General features: G+C 41.6%; 1 protein-coding gene across 2 annotated transcripts in view; it reads right to left on the reverse strand.

The window, feature by feature from the left end:
* Positions 1-5,041: 5,041 nt before the first annotated feature.
* Positions 5,042-22,787, reverse strand: part of LOC127422987 (mediator of RNA polymerase II transcription subunit 1-like) — a 40,596-nt gene continuing 22,850 nt past the window's right edge. Inside the window, exons 14-16 of one of the 2 annotated variants that reach the window (XM_051666945.1) lie at positions 21,709-21,804; positions 21,492-21,597; positions 5,042-10,263 (exon numbers count right to left, since the gene is read on the reverse strand). In XM_051666945.1, coding sequence (XP_051522905.1) covers positions 6,516-10,263; positions 21,492-21,597; positions 21,709-21,804 — 3,950 coding nt within the window. In that variant the 3' untranslated portion in view covers positions 5,042-6,515. Of the gene's footprint in view, positions 10,264-21,491; positions 21,598-21,708; positions 21,808-22,787 lie in introns of both variants that reach the window. The other variant, XM_051666944.1, reaches the window with a different exon arrangement.

Here is a 22,787-nt window from a genome sequence, read left to right on the forward strand (position 1 = left end):
GACGAAGGTTGTTGCTGACTTGGAAGATCTCGCTGTAATACGTCAATCGATTACGGCGATGGAAACAAAATTCTCTGAGTTGTTTACAAGAGTGACAGAAGTTGAAAAACGAATCAATTATCTTGAGTCATTGGAAAGGGAATTATCCGCTAATCCATCCGTGTCCAAAACAGATTTGGAATTAATTTTGGAAAAACTGGAATATTTTGAAAATATGAGCCGAAGGAATAACATACGAATTGTTGGAATTCCTGAGCATGAGGAGGGCAGAGATATGGTGAAATTCCTAGACGAGCTCTTCCTGAGTCTGCTCGACATAACAGGCCACAAGCTGGAAATCGAGCGAGCTCAGAGAGTCCCTGCTCAGAGATCTGCTGAGGGAGATAGGCCTCATTCTGGCCAAATTTCTGAGATCATCCGATAAAGATCTCGTGTTGCGCCAGGCGAGGAGCAAAGGGAAGCTTTCTTGGAAGAACCATAATATTTTCTTGTTCCCAGACTTCGCGAATTCAACAAGAGAGAAACGCGATCGGTTCAAGGAATGTAAGAAACTCTTACATCAGAAAAAGATCTCGTTTGCTCTGATGTTTCTGGCCAAACTGAGAATAGAAACGAAGAATGGTCGCAAAGTATTTACTTGTCCAAAACAGGCACTCTCCTTTATAAATACCTTGGAGTAAGCCATTTGATGTTTCTTATATTGATGGACTGACTCGTGGTTCAGTGACTCTACTATCTGAGGAAGCTGGGTGCCATTTTTGTTTCTTTTTGCGCTGGCTCCGCCTAGCGGCTGGAGTTTGTTTTGTGGCATGACTCCAAGAAACTTTTGCATTGACAGAAGATTTTTTTACACTGAAGTTTCCGGCCAGATCGAGAATGGACACTTTGGATGACCGCAAAATATCTACATGCTCACATAAAGGACGTCTTTTATAAAGTTGACGGGCTGAGTAAGTTATGGTGTATTTTTCTTTTTTTTTTCTTTTCTTTTTTTTTTTTTGCGGCCTCCGAGTTAGTTTGGCTCTTGATCATCCGAGGAACCGGGATGCCGGTTTTGTTTTTCATGCTGGCTCCGCCTGGCGGCTGGAGCTTGTTCTGTTGAATATCACTCCTTTGGAACAGCTGTGGATAAATCTGTTTGTTCTTTGTGCTTATTCCTCCTGCTGGCTGGTGTATGTTTTGTTGAGTATTTTTACGGGACATTGGAATGATTATGTCATTCGCTGAACTCATAACAGCTGGCTTGAGCAATCTGATGGCAAAGTTGTCGCGGGGGCTCTCGTAGGCGTACATGGACTCTGAGTTTTAAGGGATTGACGCCGGTTGGCGCTGTCGTGCGCAGGGTTAATGCGCACAAATGTTCTTTTATCTGTTTGTTTTGTTCGGGGGGGAAGTTCAGGGTTTGATTGTTGCATTAATGGGGAATATGGTCTATATAATCTTGTTTTTGACACAATTTATTTATTTTTATTATATCAATATGTCAAAATGTTAAATGTTAATATGAATAAGTTGTCTCTCTCCACATGGAATGTGAATGGGTTGGGGCACCCCATAAAAAGAAGGAAGGTTATTTCTTTTCTTAAGCGTAAGAAATATGATATAGTGTTTCTTCAAGAAACACATCTTTCCCCGCAGGAAGCTGAAAAATTTGGGAAGATATGGGGTGGACATGTTTTCTTTAGTGTTGGCTCAAGTAAGAGCAGGGGAGTCATTATATTGATTAATAAACATCTACAGTTCAAATTTCTCAAACAGATTAAAGATAAATTAGGAAGAGTCATTATTGTTTTAGCTGAAATTCAGGGGCAAAGGTTGATTTTGGCTAATATTTACGCACCTAACGCTGATGATCAGGGCTTTTTTATAGATCTTGAAGGGATGTTGCAAGCCGCTGGCACCCCTCATGATATAATATTGGGAGGAGACTTTAATCTTTTGATGGACTCAGTCCTTGATCACAGTGAAGCAAAAGTGTGTAAGCCCCCTAGAGCAACACTGACGCTTCACAGGATGTGTAAAAATCTTGGTCTTGCAGATATTTGGCGACTTTTGAACCCATCTGGTAGGGACTATACATTTTTTTTATCAGTCCATAAGATTTATTCTAGAATAGATTTATTTTTGATATCTAAGTCCCTCATTTCATCCGTTGCGGATTGCTCAATTGGAAACATTTTAGTCTCGGATCACACCTTGGTGAGTTTGGAGATGTTGCCACATACGGAGAAAAATAAAGCATATAGTAGGTGCTTTAATGTATCCCTTCCAACAAATGTTAAAGACCGAAATCAATGTTTATATGGAGACCAACTGGTCCTCAGTATCCTCTGTGGGCATGGCTTGGGAGGCACTTAAGGCAGTTCTTAGGGGTCGGATCATACAGTATGCCTCATTCACCAAAAAATCCAAAACACGAGAACTTGTGGAGTTGGAAGAGAATATTAAAAGTGCAGAGGCAGAGCTGAAGCGCAGAATGTCGTCTAATGGCCTCAGAGAATTGACTAGACTGAAATACAGATATAATGCTATTTTGTCACAGAAAGTGGAGTTTTGGTTATTCAGGGCAAGACAGTCATACTTTGAGTCAGGGGACAAAGCAGGGAAGCTTTTGGCTAGATATATAAAGAGAGAGAGTCTTTTTCTACTATTTCCTCAGTGAAATCTGCTGGTGGTGAAATATTTACCTCGGCCACTGATATTAATAATGCTTTTAAAGAATTCTATATTGATCTTTATAGTTCTACATCTTCGTATACTGATGAAGATATTAGAAACTTTGTGGAACCATTAAAACTTCCTAAATTTACGACTGAGCAAAGAAATTGTCTTGATTCTGAGATAACCTTGGAGGAACTTGATGAGGTAATTAAGGCCTTACCTACAGGCAAATCTCCGGGGCCAGATGGTTTTGCTGCTGAATTTTTTAGATCTTATGTTACAGAACTTTTGTTAGAAGTTTATACAGAATCATTAAAAAACGGAAAGCTTCCTCCAACCATGACACAAACCCGGATCAGTCTGATTCTTAAAAAGGACAAAGATCTGTGTGTGTGTAAAAGTTACTGACCAATTTCTATTATCCAGCTAGATGTAAAAATCTAATCGTCAAATTAAGGTTATGACATCTCTTATACATATAGATCAGGTGGGGTTTATTCGGGGCCGCAGCTCTTCTGATTACATCAGGCGTTTCATTAATATCATGTGGTCAGTAGCGAATGATCAGTCTCCAGTCGCTGCCATTTCACTTGACACCGAAAAGGCGTTTGATATGGTAGAATGGGATTATCTTTTTAAGATTTTAGAAATGTATGGGTTCGGGAGTACATTCATTGGTTGGATTAAGTTACTTTCCCTTTCGGCCTGTCCTTGTCCCCTCGCGTCTTCAAGAACGTTGCAGAGGCAGCTCTTGCCCCGTTAAGGGAAGTGGGCATTCACATTCTCAACTATCTCGAGGATTGGCTAATCCTAGCTCACTCTCGGGACATGTTGTGTGCACACAGGGACTTGGTGCTCTCGCACCTCAGCCGATTAGGGCTTCGGGTCAACTGGGTAAAAAGCAAGCTCCTCCCAATTCAGAGCATCTCTTTTCTCGGTTTGGAGTTGGACTCAGTCTCATTGACAGCGCGCCTCACGAACGAGTGCACACAGTCGGTGCTGACCTGTTTGAAGGCGTTCAAACAGAAAACATCGGTTCCACTGAAACTCTTGCAGAGGCTCCTGGGGCATATGGCATCCTCAGCAGTGGCCACCCTGCTCGGGTTGATGCATATGAGACTGCTTCAGCACTGGCTTCAGACTCGAATCCTGAGATGGGCATTGCGCCGCGGGACACATCGCGTGGTCATCACAGCGGTCTGTCACGTCTCTTCAGCCCTTGAATCGACCTCTCGTTTCTACTGGCAGGTGTTCCCCTAGAGCAGGTCTCCAGGTGCGTCGGGGTCACAACAGACACCTCCAAAACGGGCTGGGGTGCAATGGGCTGCGTTGGCACATCAACTGCCTCGAGTTGTTGGCAATTCTGCTCGCCCTGCAGAGGTTCCGGCCCTTGATCCAGGGCAAGCACGTGTTAGTTCAGACAGACAACACGGCAACGGTAGCATATGTCAACCACCAAGGCGGTCTGCACTTTCGCTGTATGTCACAACTCGCCCGCCATCTCCTCCTCTGGAGTCAGCAGCACTTCAAGTCGCTGCGAGCCACTCACATCCCAGGCGACCTCAACACTGCAGCGGACGCACTGTCATGGCAGGTTACCCACAGGGGAGAGTGGAGACTCCATCTTCAGGTGGTCCAGCTGATTTTGAGTCGATTCAGACAGGCACAGATAGACCTGTTCGCCTCCCAAGAATCCTCCCACTGCCCACTCTGGTACGCCCTGACTGAGGCACCTCTCGGCATAGACGCACTGGCACACAGCTGGCCTCCTGGCCTACGCAAATATGCGTTTCCCCCAGTGAGCCTACTTGCACAGACTCTGTGCAAGGTCAGGGAGGACGAGGAGCAGGTCGCCCTGGTAGCACCCTACTGGCCCACCCAGACGTGGTTCTCGGACCTCACGCTCCTCGCGACAGCCCCCCCCCCGGCAAATTCCCCTGAGGAAGGACCTTCTTTCCTTGGGAGGGACACCCCCGACTAGACCTGGTTGCCCAGTTGGATAATTCCCCTTGTTTTTTAGGGAGTGAAAAAAAGAAGGGGAAAAGAGGCCATGACTGGGTTAGCCTGTCTCTATCTTTTGGGTAGTCGACTTGTCCCCAAAGGGCCATTCGACACTCATAACTATGTTGGGGGAGGTTACGTGTCGGCCTGGTGCGCTGGCTACGAGGCACACAGTTGTCTGCCCGTCACACACCGCCAGTTCACGTAATACAGTTCAGCCAGTTGTGGCGTTTTGTATAGGGACCCCTAGTGTCACTACATCGACACAACGTCGAGTGAGTGACAGATAGGAAACGTCCTGGTTACTTGAGTAACCTCCGTTCCCTGATGGAGGGAATGAGACATTGTGTCCCTCCTGCCACAACGCTGAACTGCCCGCTGAAATGGCCGGACCTTGTCTAGGCTCCTCAGCATAAAACCTGAATGAGTGGTTGCATACCAGCTCCTTTTATACCCGTATGTCCGGGGGAGTGGCATGCAAATACCACTCGCCAATTTTCATTGGCCTTTTATCAAAGACCAGACGTGTCTCGGGCTCCCAAGAGTGACCCTTAGTGTCACTACACTGACACAACGTCTCATTCCCTCCATCAGGGAACGGAGGTTATGCAAGTAACCAGGACGTTTCCGAAATTGATACACTGCATTGAAAGTGCTTAAAACAATACAAAAATACACACAGGGCATTTGGTTTCTTCAGATTTAGTGTCTAAATTAATGCAAATAAATGGCAAACTGTTTGTTTTTGCACCCTACATAAAAATAATGCATTTCAAACAAGCCCTTGTCCTCCTCTCCATAATTCTTTCTTCTGTAAAATTCACATTGCAAACAAACATTTCAGAGTTGTCGGTCACATGCAACTTTGTGCTTTTGCACAATGCAATCAGGATGACAGAAAAGCACTCCTTTTAGGTTTATGCCACACCTTCTCATGAATAATTAATTATACGGCACAAATTGTACATCTTTTCATAACTAATGTAACCAGCACTCTTTAAAGGGTACCTTTTTTAAACTATAAGATACCAGGGACATCTTTTGATTTTTCACTAATGACATATGGTAACTTGAAGTTACGGGCAAGGCATTCAAAAAGCAACAGAAAATTGGCACCAGCATATTTATTTTAGTTATGTAAAACTACATCTGTATTTACATCAAAATGATTTCTTGTTATGCTCATCTCCAGTTGTTAACTAAATATTAAAAATTATGAATAAAAGGATATAAAATAAAAATATTTTAAACAAATATTAAGGCATTTGATACTGTAAAGGGTTGTGAAACATTCTGAGAATAGCATGACAAGAGGAAAAATGCTTTACATTTCTTTTAAAAAGTGGATGTTATTTTCTTTTCTTTGACAACAAGAGACTTAAATGAAAAGACAGTTTAAACATGAATATGGATTTAAATATGGATTTGTCAAGTTATCTTGAAAGTTAAATGACCCCTTTACAAATGACAATATTACCCTTTTAAAGTTGAATTTCACAGTGAATATTATAATGTAGGTCTGAGACAGACACAAAACAATGGGCTTTCAATTAAAAATAACATAACTACGAAATATCTATTTCAAATCGTGCACCCAATTTTCTGTCAAAAGTAAAAAATAAAAAAAAATAATACAAAAAAAAAAAAATAATAATACAAAAATCCTTAAAAGGATGGCTTCAAGGATCCAAAGATATTTTTTCCTTAAATGATCAAAGCACTTCCCGTTGCAATACATAATATTAAGAGTGGCATGTGGCATAAAATAATACAACATAATCTTCATAAAATACTTAAAATATTGTTTTGTCAATGTAAAAAACCAGTCCCCAAATTACAGAGCATAGCATTGTCTATTTAAATGGTTCTAGATTGCCTGTTAAGGCAGAGTCCATGAGGTCGTCATCCTCTGTATGCATATACACAGGACTTGGTCGTGAGGTGCGCTCTGAGCTAAGCAATGACATTGAAGGTTCTGAGGAAATAGGGGACCTAGACCAGCTGTCTGTCTTCAATGAGTGAGAGGAAGGCCCACAAGACATTGTTGACTTCTTCTTTTCTTTTTCTCTGTCTCTGTCCCTATCCCTTTCCCGCTCCTTCTGCTTTTTCTTCTCCTTTTTATGCTTCTTGTGTTTCTCACCTTGGCTGATGGCTATGGAACTCAGGTAGTCTTGTGGGGGTTGGTGTGGTCTCATACTTTGGTCATCATCTGAGCTAGGGCTGTTCTGGTGTGATTTTTCTGCAACAGAACTGCTGCCAGACTCGCTCTCACTGTCTGGGTTTAGGGGGGTGTACCCAGGGGACCGGCTGTGACTTGGAGAGCTGCGGTCATGTTTTGGTGTAGAGCCACTGAAAAGGGGTGACGCTTTGTGGCCTGGATGCTGAGAGCGCATGGAGCCATCTCCAGAACCTTCTCCAGGTTTCTGTAGAGTTACTTTAGACTTAATGCTTGGAGAGCCCCCATCAGACTTGCTGATAATAATCTTTGCCACACCAGTTCCACTCACCGTGCCACTTTTGGGATCAATCAACTTCTTGTCACCAGAGTTGCCCCCTGACACCTTAGATTTGCCTTCTTTGTCCATCTTCTCTCGTTTGCTCATAAACTCTCCTCCCTGGGAGGACATTCCATGCTTGGAGGATGTAGGACCAACATTTGGAGGCACTCCTCCACCTGCACTGCCACCACCACCTTCACCCTCCTCCCCACCAATACCTCCACCAACACTCTTCAGTTTGTCTATGACTGCCGTAAGAGATGGCTTTTTGTTTCGGCTTGGTGACTTACCCTTTGCATTAGGGTTGTTCCCACCCCCACCACTGCAACCTCCACTACTCCCATACTGTGACTGGCCACCTGAAGAAAAGGGCATGGAGCCAGAGGAAGAGGAGGAGCTTGAAGAGGAAGATGATGATGCAGAAGAGCCTGTAGATGAACTACTGCCTAATTGTTTTTGAGTACCCATTCCACCACTAGAAGAGGACTTAGAGCCCCCTGATCCCCCACTGCCTGAGCCAATAGGGGACTTAGCTTTAGAAGAGGGTGGGGTCCCAGGGACCTGGCTCTGCTGAAGTTTCATCGGAGAGGAAAGTTTGTCAGAACTGCCAGAACGAGAGTGTGAAGGAGAGATGTTGGGCTTGATGTTAGGGTTCATGAGGGAACCAGGGGGCTTACCACCTTGGGGCTTAATTTTGTTTCCACTTCCTGTTCCACTGCTGCCACCACTGCCTGAGCCTGACATACCATGCTTGGTAATGGGGGAGGAGGATGGCTTGCCTACACCCATTCCCATGGAGGAGCCTTTGGACTGAGGATGCATGCCACCTCCAACCCCTCCAATGCTTGATGATTTGGAGATGCTGCCTTGCCCACTGGAGCCTTCTAGTTTACCACTCTTAATCTTCCCTGAGGAAGAAGAGTGGGAATGGTGACTTTTGCTACTGCTTGTGCCACTTGTACTACTAGTACCTCCGCTTGTTGAGCTACTTGATGTGTAACCTCCATGAGAAGATGTTTTCCCTCCAGTTAAAGTCCTGGGAATCTGTATTGTGATTTTGGGGATTGGTGGAGTAGCACCTCCTGGTGGGGTCTGAGACCTACCCAAGCTCCCAGGTGACTTGGATCCACCACCACTCATGGATCCTCCAGAACCGGCACTCCCACATGGAGGTGTGTAAGGTCGACCCCCTGAGCTGTGTGAAGGGGACTTGCCATCAGGATCTAGCTTCTTACGCTTTGGTGGTTTGTCTTTCGATTTGCTCTCACTTGAAGGAGTACGACTGCGCTTCACCTGCTTCACTTCAGAAGAACCTGTCCCACCCATTCCTATTCCAGAGTTTTCTCCTCCATTATCCTCCTTTGATCTCATCTGCTGCTGCTGTTTAATCTTTGAATCACTGGTTTTAAAATCACTAACAGCTGCCCCAATGCCCATCATGAGTGGACTTTGGCCCCCACCAACATGAGAAGGGTGTGAGTCTCCCATATCTGATGCTGTACCCAGCATTGGCTTTCCTCCACTACTGTTCCCACCAAAAAATCCCATTTCAAAGGGGTCTTTCAACGAGGCCTCTGGAGTATTTTGACCATGTGAGGTGGGATTCTGAGGTGTGCCTGTAGGGGTGTTCTGCTGACTTCCCCCACTGAAACCTTTGACCAGGTCAAGATCTCGGTCAGGGCTGGGTGAACTGTCTACAAAATAATTCTGTGCAAAGCTTCCCTGTCCAGTTCCCAGAAGCTCTGGGTTGAAGTCTGTATCTGGGAAGAAATTAGTAGAGGAAGAATCGCTATTTGGTGTTGCTGCAGTGGCAGCCTCTGCAATCAGGTCTGCTGCATCAGTAAAGGGATTTTCATTGCTGTTTGCATTAAACAGGTCGGCCTCAAACACTGCACTACCTTGGCCTGAGCTGGAGGAATCCTGGAGTGGAGTTCCTAAGGAAGCACCTTCTTCACCACCCATGAGATGCTGACCATGACTGCTATTGCTTCCTTTGTTGGCCTGATCAGGAATATCAGACAGAATGTCATTAATGTCTGGACCAATACTGTCAGAGCTGGAGAGTCGCACCATACGGGGTACAGATCTTTGTGTCTGAGACTGGATTTGTGACTGAGGCTGAACATGAGACTGTGAAAGGTATGGTATTCCAGGAACTGAAGGTGGAGTCCCACACTGACTTGGTGCTGGGGTGATACTGTGAGGGGTGTCAAGTCCATCGCCTGGTAGACTGACATCAAAGATGGGGTTCTGGGAGGCATCAACATCCATGGAGAAAAGCTCTCGGTGGAAATCATCTTCAGAGTGGTGAGTGTGATGATGCTGTTGCGTCATGCCCCCAACCTGCTGCTGAAACTGTTGCTTCATGCCCATTCCACCTCCTGCTCCCATTACTCCTTTCTCAGATACTCTCGGACGCTTTTTCTTGCCCTTGCTGCCAGGGCAATACTGCCCTTGGCTATCTGTCCGGGGGGAACCAGATGAGTTCTGTCTTTCTAGAGGGCTACTGCCGTACAATGTAGCAAAATCTTGTGAGGGGTTATCCTTCAGTAGATTCATCAGCATGGGGTGGTTTTTGGTGTTGCTTGCGGGAGAGGTGGTCGGTGGGGGGGTCTGGTGAGGCTGAGGTGCCTGGGGAGTAGGACTAGACCCGACACTGCCTGGGATTTTCAAAAGGCTGGTTAGGATGGGATTCTGAGTGACTTTGCTGAAGTCATCTGAACCATGGCTCTGCTGTTGTTGTTGCTGTTGCAATGTTTGCTGCTGACCACTAACCTGTCCCATGCTGTCTATACTTGAGCCTCCCTGACCTGTATGACTCATAATAAACAGTGAGGTCATTGAGCCTTGGAAAGACCCACTTCCCCCAATACTGTTGTTTCCTGCAGAGGTGGCCCCACCACTTAGACTAGGGAGACCAATTTGGTTGCTCCTATCAGGCCCTGTACCCATTCCCATGTAACCTGGGCTGCCAGTTGGGGGCAGGTTCTTCTTCACCATAATTTCCACAGTTTCAGCTATAAGGGACAATGCTGGAGTGTCTGCCTGAATGGTCTCTGCCTTGCGTCGGATGGCACGCATTGTCACGGGAATGGACATACATCTAGGGAGAAAAAAAAAGATGTAACACATAACAGGGATTCAGATTCCTTAATGGTACAATTAAGATCATATTTTGCTCTTTGTTTCTGAACATGTAGTTTTTTTTTAGCACAGTGGTGTTCAATCCTGGTGCTAAAGTACCCCAGCAGCACAGCACATTTTGGATGTCTCTTTTATTTGACACACCTAGGTCCAGGGTCCGAAATCAACCTTTTTGCCAAGGTGGCTGGTAGATGGGAAAAAAAATTCTGTAAGCTAATTTAAAACTTAACTGCTTTTTAAAAAATATTAAATTGCCTTAAAGTTCATATAGAGTTATATATAGTACATATTCTTTTTCAGATGTAATTACTTAATACAAAAAACTCATTATGTGTATTTTAAACTAAATGACCAACCAGTCAGTAACTTTATCTCATGCTAACAGTTCTTGGTTTATTTCAAGTGAGTCAATTAATCAGATTCATCCAGACACTGCTCAGACAGTTTTTTTTTTTTTTTTTTTTTTTTATCACTAAAAAGGACCATCTCTAAAGAATCATTTGGGAATTAGATTGCACTGGTCGCGCTTTATGTCTGGCATCTACATCTACCGCTGACTGAGGCTATCGAAGAATAGCGGAAACCTAGATAACCGCTCTATCTAAACACGTGTGACCTTGAATGTAGACCAACAGAGCACCTTTGAGAACAAAACTGGAACATGATGCATTATGTTTGGGTTATAAGTTGATACAGACCATTGATAGAAAAGACAAAGCAGTAACCTGACAGTAGCCTAGTTTCCATCCACTTTTCGTGCTATTTTGTTATCGACAAAGTGAAAATGCGTAAAAATGTTTTTGCGAAATTTGCCGTCTTCTGCCTGTTTCCATTCAAATGGCCTTTTATCGATAAAAATGGTGTGCGTGATGACGTCATGCCTAAAAAACACTTTGTCGCATAAGTTTTGGTTTATCGCAAAATAAATCTGCCCTTAAGCCGTTTCCATACAGAAATGTGTCTTTATCGCTAATTCGCCTCCCAGATGTCCCTAAGTTTTGGTAAAATGGGGAAAGTATTGAGACAATTCATTGGAATTAACCAGCTAACTGTCATTTTAATTTCACAAATAAATGCAATCAGAAGATGAGGAATTGCAATCAAAAGGGAGCAGTTGCCCTTCTGATAGGACTGTAATATTGGTCCTGATGTTGCGCCTATTGCAGGTTGCCACCGGTTCCGACCCGAAAGCGAATCGCCATGGCCCTGTTCAAGCTGGCATCCTGCACCAAGTAGCAGGGGAAACTTTCGGTCTTAGTATAAGGATCATCCATCGATGTGTATATGCTGTGTGCACAGCTATTAAAGAAACATTTATGCGGTGTAATATCAGGGTTTACATATGATACATTCCTGATATTCAATAGGCTATTTTGAACAATCATCTAATCTAAAGCATTACCATCACAACTGCATTATGTCCCGCATATTTGTCCAGCAACTTTTAACGACCAACTGAACTTGATTATCATCTAAAATTAATTTTAGCATCATAATGCAATTTACATTTTCTGAAGAAGCTCAGCAAATGTGATCCGAGGTAAAGAGGGTTAGATTTAAAATATTTAAAAGTTTTAAAATGTTCAAAAGCTTGTTTTCTGAAAGTGAACTCATTGGACAAATAGTTCTGATAGTTTATAGTCTTGAAGTGAAAATGTCATTCAGCCGACTTTATTCGTCTACAGAACAGGGTACGTTAAATACATTAATTTAATACAGGGAATTTTGCCAGCATTTTTTCAAAAGTAAGCTAAACAATAATTTAATATAATTGGGCTATGTTAGTGTTCCAGAACATCGTTTATTCTATTATTGTGTATTTATTTTTAATTTAAAACCTCTTTGTGCACAGAAATGAATATGTTTTTTTTGTATTGTGGGCTAATTCCATGACTGCCGTCTATTATTTTAAATGGAAAGTTAAACGGAAAAATATTATGTCGACAATTGTGAAATATTAGTGATAATTTGCGTTTCCATCAGCTTTATTTTGATGCGCTAAAAATTTTCGCAAAAAATCCTTAGTGTTAGGTTATTTTATTATTCCTGCCAGAGAATTCAAAATTCACAGACCAGCATTTGGCAAAAATGTTGTTAAATTCAGACCTTGTCTGGTTAAACTAATTAGATCATTAGTAGAAGCTCCAAGACCTGAAATGGGTGTGACAAATCCTAACTCTGCAGTCTTTATCTTAGTTATTAAGCTCCGATCGATCGGCCACCTATCAGTAGTCTCTTAATTGGCAGATCGCATAAAATGATCACCCAAGTCGTGCGTTTCTTTTGAAACTTCAGCGTCACTGTCATGTCATCACTGGAGTGTGGGAAACATGGGCAGAATGTTGTAAAGCAACACTTTTTTTCAGCAGTTAAGAATGATGCAGTTCTGTGAAATGGTCTTTATTATCATCCTCAGTAGCGGCCGAGCAAATGGTATTAAAAGTAGCACATGTTCAGTCCACAAACAAGCACTCTTCCTCAACTCTTTATAAACAAGTAAAAGATGAACTAAATTGAACATATTTATAAATTTTATCATTTTATGTACAGTCTTTAGATATTATATGATTTAATAAATCATTAAAAAAAATTAAAAAAAAAACATTGCTGCAAGCAAAAATTACATGGCCAAACACCAAAATGGCAAGCACAACACATTGCATGAACTGTATATGATGTGCAAAGCAACCCCACACTACTTCACAAGACTGCTTTGGGCCTTGGTGAGAAAGACAAAAAAGGATAATAGGAATACCTGCAAGCAGAAATGACCCGGGACAAGCCTTGCAACTGTTCAGTAAGCACAATTCAAAGACCTCCAATACAACAGAAATTCAAGAACCCACAACCTTTGGAACTATAGCCCAGAACTTTACACACTGTGCCACTCAGTTGACACAGGGCTTGACATTAACGCTTGTCCGGGACAAGAGGATTTATGAAGGGGCAAGTGAAAGAGAATTTTACTTTGTTCAACTGGACAAGTAGCCTGATTAAAACATCAATAACGAAAAAATAACTGGCTATATTTGTGATAGAGCCTAGGCCTGTGTCACTTGTTGAAAATAATCCAGAGCACGAAATTTTATAATTCGTAATAGCTGCACACTGTTTGACTGACAGGCGGCTTATGCGTGTGTGCTGAACACGTGTGTGTGCTCCGAGATCGCTCATAGTAATGCGGATATGCGCCTGCACCGTCAAATACATTTCAAAATTCCACCAAAATGCCCGTCTTGGTGGGATATTCATGTAAACACAGTGAGTTATGTCTTAAGTAAACATAAACAGTGGAGAACAAGTGGATTTGTATAAAAATTTCAGATTTGTGTTCCACTACATTTCATAAGTGTAAATATAACCTAATATACCAGCTGCTGTCTAGTGTGTCATTAATATTAATCAAATAATCATAATAAGGATTTATGTCGCATTTCATTCTAAATGTTTACTTAAATACTTGATACTGCTGTTAAAAACATTTAAAGCTGTTTTCTTAATTGGTATATTTTGTTCTATTCTTTTTTTATTTATTAAATTTATTTATTTTAATTATTTTATTTAGGACTGTTAACTGATGTTGAATTACTTAAGAATTTGAAACAATTAATAATAAACAAATTAATTAGTGTTATTAATCGTTGTGGTACTGAAACCTTTAGTGCTTCGTCCCTAATAAATAATAATAATTAAACTAGATAGTAAAGTTTGAAGACAAACTTTATGTTGGCTTGACAAAGCCTTGTCTGAAAGTTTAAAATAGTTTGAAGAGTTGGAAGTTTGAAGGTCTTACAGTCAGACAGACAGAAGGAACATCATACAGACAGACAGCCAGCTGCAAAAAGTCCTATGCAACCCTACCCCTTGCTTGTTTTTATGAATGGCAAATTGGTTGACAGGGTAACCCCATTTGGTTGCTAGGCAGTTACCAAGGTGATACTGAAAAGGCTCCTTGCTACCCTGAGTCAAATGAATGAAACCAGAAATCTCTACGATGTTCTGGTGCAGAGATATGTGATTTGTTACATGGTTGCTAGGGTAACCACATCTGGTTGCTAGGCAGTTACCAGGGTGATACTTATCAAGCCTCCTTTCCATCCTGAGTGAAATGTCAACCCGGGAGTCTCTACGATGTTCTGGTGCAGAGATATGTGATTTGTTACTTGGTTGCCAGGGTAACCCCATCTGGTTGCTATGCAGTTACCAGGGTGATACTTATCAAGCCTCCTTTCCATCCTGAGTGAAATAAGTCAACCCGGAAGTCTCTACGATGTTCTGGTGCAGAGATATGTGATTTGTTACTTGGTTGCTAGGGTAACCCCATCTGGTTGCTAGGCAGTTACCAAGGTGATACTTAACATGGCTCCTTGCCATCCTGAGTGAAATAAGTCAACCCGGAAATCTCTACGAGGTTCTGGTGCAGAGATATGTGATTTGTTACTTGGTTGCTATGGTAACCCTATCTGGTTGCTAGGCAGTTACCAAGGTGATTCTTAACATGGCTCCTTGCCATCCTGAGTGAAATAAGTCAACCCGAAGGTCTCTACGATGTTCTGGTACAAAGATATGTGATTTGTTACTTGGTTGCTAGGGTAACCCCATCTGGTTGCTAAGCAGTTACCAGGGTGATACTAATCAAGGCTCCTTGCCATCCTGAGTGAAATAAGTCAACCCGGAAATCTCTACGATGTTCTGGTGCAGAGATATGTGATTTGTTATTTAGTTGCTAGGGTAACCCCATCTGGTTGCTAAGCAGTTACCAGGGTGATACTAATCATGGCTCCTTGCCATCCTGAGTGAAATAAGTCAACCCGGAAGTCTCTACGATGTTCTGGTGCAAAGATATGTGATTTGTTACTTGGTTGCTAGGGTAACCCCATCTGGTTACTATGCAGTTACCAGGGTGATACTTATCAAGCCTTCTTTCCATCCTGAGTGAAATAAGTCAACCCAAAAGTCTCTACAATGTTCTAGTGTAGAGATATGTGATTTGTTACTTGGTTGCTAGGGTTACCCCATCTGGTTGCTAAGCAGTTACCAGGGTGATACTCATCAAGGCTCCTTTCCATCCTGAGTGAAATAAGTCAACCCGGAAGTCTCTACGATGTTCTGGTGCAGAGATATGTGATTTGTTACTTGGTTGCTAGGGTAAGCCCATGTGGTTGCTAGGCAGTTGCCAGTGTGATACCAAGAAGGCTGCTTGCTGTTCTGAGTCATACAAGCCAAAAATGAAGTCTGTACGACATTCTGATCCTGAGATACCCTTCTAACTGATTTTAAATGGAAGTCAGTGGGGTTTGGTTGCTAGGGTGCTCTAAATGGTTGCTAGGGCATGGCTAAGTAGTTTCCATGATAATACTTGAAGACTGATTGCTCACCCAATTCAAACAAGCCAACTCTCATGTCTGTAGGACATTCTGGTCTGAAGATATCACACAGCCTTTTTGAATGGAAGTCAAAAGGTTTTGGTTGCTAGGCTGCTCTAAATGGTTGCTAGGGCATGGCTAAGTAGTTTCCATGATGATACTTGAAGACTGATTGTTCACCCAATTCAAACAAGCCAACTCTCATGTCTGTAGGACATTCTGATCTGAAGATATCACACTCAGCCTTTTTGAATGGCAGTCAATGGGTTTTGGTTGTTAGGGTGCCCTAAATGGTTGCTAGGTTGTATGCAGTTGCTAGGGTGTTAAAGTGATGGAGTGAAAGAAAGAATAAAAAGAGTGGAGTAATGGAAAGATAGAACAGAGAGTGATGGAGTGAGTGATAGAAAGTATGAGTGGTGGAGTGATTGGAAGTAGATTGAATCCTCTAAAGGATTTATTACAGGGAAAAGTTTTCACACCCTGAATGGGAGTCAATTTAAAATCAGTCCTGTTCGGAAGTCCGATACGGGAATACTGGAAGTCCGATCAGTTAGAAAAGATAAAGCAATCCGAGTCAGACCAGTCTGAAGGTCTGTGGTGAGTTTGGTGTTTGTAGCTTGAAAGCTCTAGGAGGACATACTCTTGGAAATTTTTGGGTCAAAAAATAATAATAATAATAATAATAATAAGCTTATGTAGTAGATCAGTATGTTGGCTTTGTCAAGCCAACATAATGAAACTGTGACAATAAATAAATAACCAAAAATGTCCCATTATGTTTAAATGTACCTATGGGTTACCAGTTTGACTTAATTTTGACACTAAGCTTCATTCTTTATAGGGTTATCTATCCTAATATAGAGAATATTTTGTGTAAGCCAGGGATCAGCAACCTATGCTGGCACGCGGAGGGGTAATCACTGGCACGCCAGCAACGGCTAGAGAGGAGTAGACTATTTTATTCATATGAAATTCTGCACCTGATGTATCTACAATCTACATCTTGATGTAATCCTTCCTCATGATCACGCAGCACGTTTTCATGAACTGAATGGGAGGCTAAACAAAAAGTTAAAATGTGATGAGACTGCAGTATACCCAACAGACTTGTGCAGCGCGTGTAAGCCATTCGTGCATCAGGAGCGGCAGCGCTTCACTTTCGGTTAATCGCGTGAGTAAATGCACTCGCTTTGCTTCGGTCAGGCTGCGCAGATGACAGCCTACATTCCGTGTTTCATTTGTTTCTTTTTGCATTCAGAACAACATGTGATGTAATAAGGAAAACACCAGTATTAATCCTTGAGGTTTCCAACCCAGCATACAGGTATACTGTCCTTAAACCATGGTCAAATTCAAAATTACATTAAAAGATTAAAAGAGAAAACATAAACCCACATGGTGGGGTTCAAAAATCTGAGTCTATTCAAAATATAAATTAAACCTGGAAATAAAGTTTTAGGATTTTGCAGGTGCGATTCACTGAAAAGGGCTAAATAGTTGATCGGTTTGTGATGCGCGAATGGCTTGCACGTGCAGCACGAGTCTCATCACACTTTAATAGTGTTTAGTCTCCCATTCAGCTGAAGAAAACACACTGCATGATCATGAGGATTACATCAAGATATAGATTAGAATGCAAGTCAGGTGCGAAAAACATATAAATAAAATAGCCTGCTCCTCTCTCGCTGTTGCTTGCGTCCTAGTGATTACCCCTTTGTGTGATTCTGAAAAATGTATGACATAATTTAAGATTCGTGATCAGTAATAAAATGAGCAAATTTGTGACATTAACTGTTAACTCATTTTTTACAAAAGGACAGGTTTTCTTTCATTAATGTACTTTCACAAGATGCTCTGTAAAAATTCACATGCAAGATTTTTCACTCAAACTGTTATAAAGGTTGCCGACCCCTGGTGTAAGCCCTCTCGTTTTAAAGGCCTATTAAAAAAACCTTTCATTTTAAAAATTACTATTTTGTGTTTGAGAGAGAGATTGATTTCCGGAGCTGGTACAGCTGTTGGTTTCTCTCCCATGGGAAATTCCTTTGAGGAGGGAACTGCTCTCACAAGCACAAGGCACGATCTGGCATCCCTAGTCGGAGCTGTGGTGTAGCCAATCATGACCTCTTGGGTGGTTTGTCTGTAAGCAAACAACCCCTGGTCAGTCATTTTTTCTGTGGTGCGAGACGGCTAAGACCCTCTCACCCCGCTACCGTCCCTGTCTGGAACGGAGCCGGAATGAAAATGCTTACGGGTTCCCCGTTTGAGTCACTAGAGGCGGTAAGCTTATGCATACGCTCTTTGAAGATTGTGCTGCTGATCACTTTGGCTTCAGTCAAACATGTTGGGGATATTACCTTTTCGATCAAAGACTCTTTAGAGTTGGGACCTGGCTAATTAAAAGCCCTATTAGGGTTATGTGCCCAAAATGCTGGCCAACCCTTTTAGGGTTCAGGGCTGCATTTCCCAAAAGCATCACAAGCTTAAGTTGATCATAGAGACCACTGGCACCAATGGTTTCTACGATCTACTTAGGCTTATGATGCTTTTGGGAAATGCAGCACAGGTTGTTACACTTCGAGCATTCTCTCCTTCTCGGATGAGGCTAAGAGACTGCATATGCTTTGCCCTGTGAGGGCATTAAGCATGTACATAGACCGAACGAGTCAATTGAGGCTGCCTGAACAGCTCTTGTATGCTTTGGAGGCTGTTCAAAGGGTTTGGCCATCTCCAAGCAAAGAATTTCCCATGGACTTTAGAAGCCTTTGCGCTCACTTATGAGTCGCAGGCACATAGTGTCTCATTGGTGTTAGGGCTTATTCTACAAGGAGGATGGGCAAAGGGCGTGACCGTAGAAGACATCTGTCTAGCTGCAGGCTGGGCTTCCCCTAAAGGCTGATTTCTACTTCTGCGTCAAACATACGGCACAGGCTTCGCATAGTGGTCAACGCGTTGGTTTGCATTTATAGTTCTGCGTTGGTGTGTCTGTGTCATTTGGTGAGTACAGAGCCAAAATGCTTTTGTTTTGGGACAAAAATGCCTTAATTCCTGAAATAACTAAGCAATGCAATGGTATTCGTGGATTCAAAAGTATTTACTAAATTACTGAAGCATTAAAACAAGTTCATAAAAGTATGTAGTATTTAGGTACATATTATTTATTATACATGTTGCCTGCCATGCAGAGACGATAAATCAGGTCTAGACTTAATGCTTGCTTTTGAGTCATTAAATAATAATAAAATAAATAATGTGGCATACTTTGACGCTCCATGCTGAAAAACATTTATCAAATTAATCAATAACTGCTTGCATGACCAACACACAGTGGGTGTCATTTTAAAGCTTAAACTCTTCACTATGCTTTTAGGCAAAATAACCAACTCTTAACAGATGCTTTTTTTAATCAGCTGACAAATTAGAAGTGTTCCGTTTTTATAACTTATGAAATATGATTATTTACTATACACCATAGTCAAACATACAGTCAAAACATCATACAGATCGGAAAGTTCTGGATTAGAATTTGACAAGTACTGTTTCAATCACGTACCTGATAGTTAAAGACCTGAGAATAGTTTATTATACGTAAACAGTGTCTTTTGTCGCGTTTTCGCTTGTTCATATAAAACAGAATAAAAAAACAGCAAATGGTCACAGAAAACGAAACGGGTCCAAACACAATGTGACACGATCACTGATCAGTGGATATAGATGCATAGATAAAATAATAAAATGCGAAGCTACCACAGATAATTTCTTGCCATGCTAGGGGCAGTCTCTGGTACACAGTGGACCAATCACAGCTGTCGTTGTCTGCGTTGACGCGATGCGCAGTTACATTTTTGAAGTGGTACATGTCAGGCTATGCCGTAGGCTACACCGTAAGCGCCATAGCCACGCAGGTTCAAAGCAGAAGTATAAATCGGCCTCATCAACTTAGCCATGTTTTATAACTTGGATGTTTGCTCCCTCCCTTCCCAGGTTTTGGCTGCAAAGAAGGATAAATATATGTTATCATGTTTCACTACCCAAGATGGCTAGTGTCATTGCTTATGTGGACAGACTGGTTTTGACCACTCTACGTAGCGAAGAGTGTTATTATTCATTGGTCCACAACCCTGTTAGTGCCACTGTATTGCATTCCCGTCTGTGGCCATTTTTGTCTCTTCTCTTCCCACTATGTGTGAAGCAGAGCTATTCATGCAATGTTCCACTATCTGGAATAGTTAGTGTCATTGCTATACTATTAAAATAAATGGTTAGTTTCTTGTCCCTCTTCCTTCCCATTTTTCAATACAAAAGGGAGGTCATTTCAATGCTTTTTACTACCCTGTTGGCTTGTAGGCATTGTCAACGTGTTTAAATCAGTGCTTATTAAAGGCTGTTATAACATAGTCTGTTACAAAAAGTAAAAAATAAATAAATAAATAAAAATAAAGTGCTTCATATTTTGTCAGTATGTGAAGACTCACTGGCCAACTTAATGAAAGAATCCTCAGAAAGCGTGTCTCTCTGCTCTCCCTTCAGGTTACCATCATTATCTTAAGCGTGCACCTCTGTTTTCCTGGCAGCTGAACCATGTATTTTCAAACTGCGGTTGGTTTGACCAGATACTCCATAACCATCAAGTTTTTAATACAATGTGTTAAGTTGAAAATGTTTTGAAGACCCTGCGTTGTTCCATTCAGCTGTGTTCCATCTGGCAGTTTAACAGAAAGAACTCGCTTGCTGCGTGTGCACTTCTCCAGAATGCTGAGCGCTGTCTCTGCCCCGAAAAGAAAGTCAAAGTGCACTGTTGGAGCTTGTTGCTGTGATGATTCAGACCACAAGGGTACCACTGAAAATCATGACAATCAATCTCAAAATTAAAAATAAGGCCCCTCTGTGACACTTTTGTGTATAGTTATCACTGAATTTCAAATTTAGTAAAACAAATTCACATCACGCATGATCATTACCGATCATCTTTTTCATTATTGAACATTGTGGTCACTTCTGAGTACTCCAGTACCTAATCCCATCCCTAATGGCTCCCATAGCATCAGTTACTGATGCAGCATCGAAGTGACTGAAAAGGGACTTAAAAGGGAACATCTCGGTTACTGATGTAACCTTGATTCTCTGAACCAGGAGGAAACGAGTTGCTATGTAGCTTTGCCGCACTACCGATTTCTCTCTGTTAAGGGACTGAGAGATGCGCTCTCCTCTCTTCAGTCAAAAAATTCTAATGATGTGGTGTTATGGCCCGGCTTATATGCACATGATATGCACGCCTATGGCAGGGCGCCACTTGTTCAGAATAGTCTGAGTTGCTTTACTGTATCAGTTTCACTACCATCTATTCACAAGAGGCAATCTTTGTAGTGTAATATCATGTGAACATGGCTGTCAGAAATGGCTCTGGCATGCCAAGAGATTCTTCCCCAGGTGTATCACCAGAACATACAATCTGATGAACTTGCAGCCAACTGAAGAAGGCTATGTTGACTTGCATTATGTTTCCATATCTGTACAAATCTGTATGTTTGCAGAAGAATCTATTGTGTGGACATGTATTTTTGAATAATTTTGAAAACTAGTTGAAGTAAATGCACACCTTCAATTTTGTGGTGCAGGTCATGGCACATACAGTATATAAAATAAAAATCATCATATCGCCTGCACCGCTCATTTTCAAAATGCAGATTTGTTTATTTACCAACTTTTCTGTCTGTAAATAAACTATTCTGCATTTTGAAGATGAGCTGTGCAGTTATTTTTTTTCTTGAAGCATAGGTTCAATGACATCTGTTAGCATTGTATACAGTGTTACACCTACCTCTGGACTACTTTGGTAATGAAGTCATCAGTGCAGATCAGAGCATCAGATAAACCCTTATACAGCTTACAGGCAACCTGCCTTGAGTCAATCACCTCCATCACCACTGAGAGTAACAAGAGATTTTGAGATCAGATTCAAATCTATTGTAACAGACATTATATGATGTTTTTTTTTTTTTGAAAGATAGTGTGAGAGGGGTAAACTGTTTTCTTACCACAGACAAGTGATTCATTGACAGGATGCTGAAAGGACACACTAAAGCTGGAGTCTGTTAGCGGGCACACCTCAAACTGCAGCAGTCCAGGGGTATCTGCTACAAACAGGAAATTATGTTATAATGTCTCTCAGTACACCATTAATTTGTACATCCGTTAATAACAAGATATTTTCATGTAGCTTTAGCTCAAAACCAAAAAAGCTCAGTTCCTTCAACTTGAGTTTTTAAAGGAATATTCACGTTCAATACAAGTTCATCTCAATCAGCAGCATTTGTGGCATAATGTTGATTACCACCAAAAATTATTTCACTCGTTTCTCCTTTTTTTCTTTAAAAAAAAAAACTAATAAAATAAAAAAAATAATCCTTGTTCCAGTGAGGCACTTACAAAGGAAGTGAATGGGGCCAATCTGTAAACATTACAATACACATAGTTTCATCGTATAGCAAAAAGACAAAAATATCGATTTCCCAATGCATCACAATCTTCATTTGAACAATCTCGATATTGATTCTTAAATCCCATGATCGATCGTTTACTCTATGTGCAACCCTTCAGTACAATGAGAGGAAATCACTCGCATTTGCAACCAAACCTTACGCTATGCGACTAAAAATGTATATATTTGGCAACTGGCTGGTAAATGTTTACATTTCACTCACTAGTAATTGAGTAGTATAGTGGTGGAGTGTTCAGCAGCAGGGTCCTTTCACTGCGTGTTGAGAGTAAAAGTTGTTCCGTATAATGTGTGTCCAAAGACGAGATCCACGCAACCCATTTGTCATTGAATAATATCTCTTTTAATACCTTTTCTGTTCTTTACATTCAGTTGTTGATCAAAAACAACAAAAAATAACATTTAATTCTAATCAGGCATAGCACAGATGGGTTAAAGCCATTCAAGTGTCTCTCGTTAACATGCGCTAATATAAAGATGCTGTTTACAGAAATGCTGGGTTTCCTTAAAGAGACAGTACCGGTTTTTAGCACATGTTCAACAAATCAATGTAAATACCTGTAAATAGTACAAATTATGCAATTAAACAATAAACATGTAACAAAATATAATATATGC

The sequence above is a fragment of the Myxocyprinus asiaticus genome, chromosome 32 (assembly GCF_019703515.2).
Source record: "Myxocyprinus asiaticus isolate MX2 ecotype Aquarium Trade chromosome 32, UBuf_Myxa_2, whole genome shotgun sequence".
Classification (NCBI taxonomy): Eukaryota; Metazoa; Chordata; class Actinopteri; order Cypriniformes; family Catostomidae; genus Myxocyprinus; species Myxocyprinus asiaticus.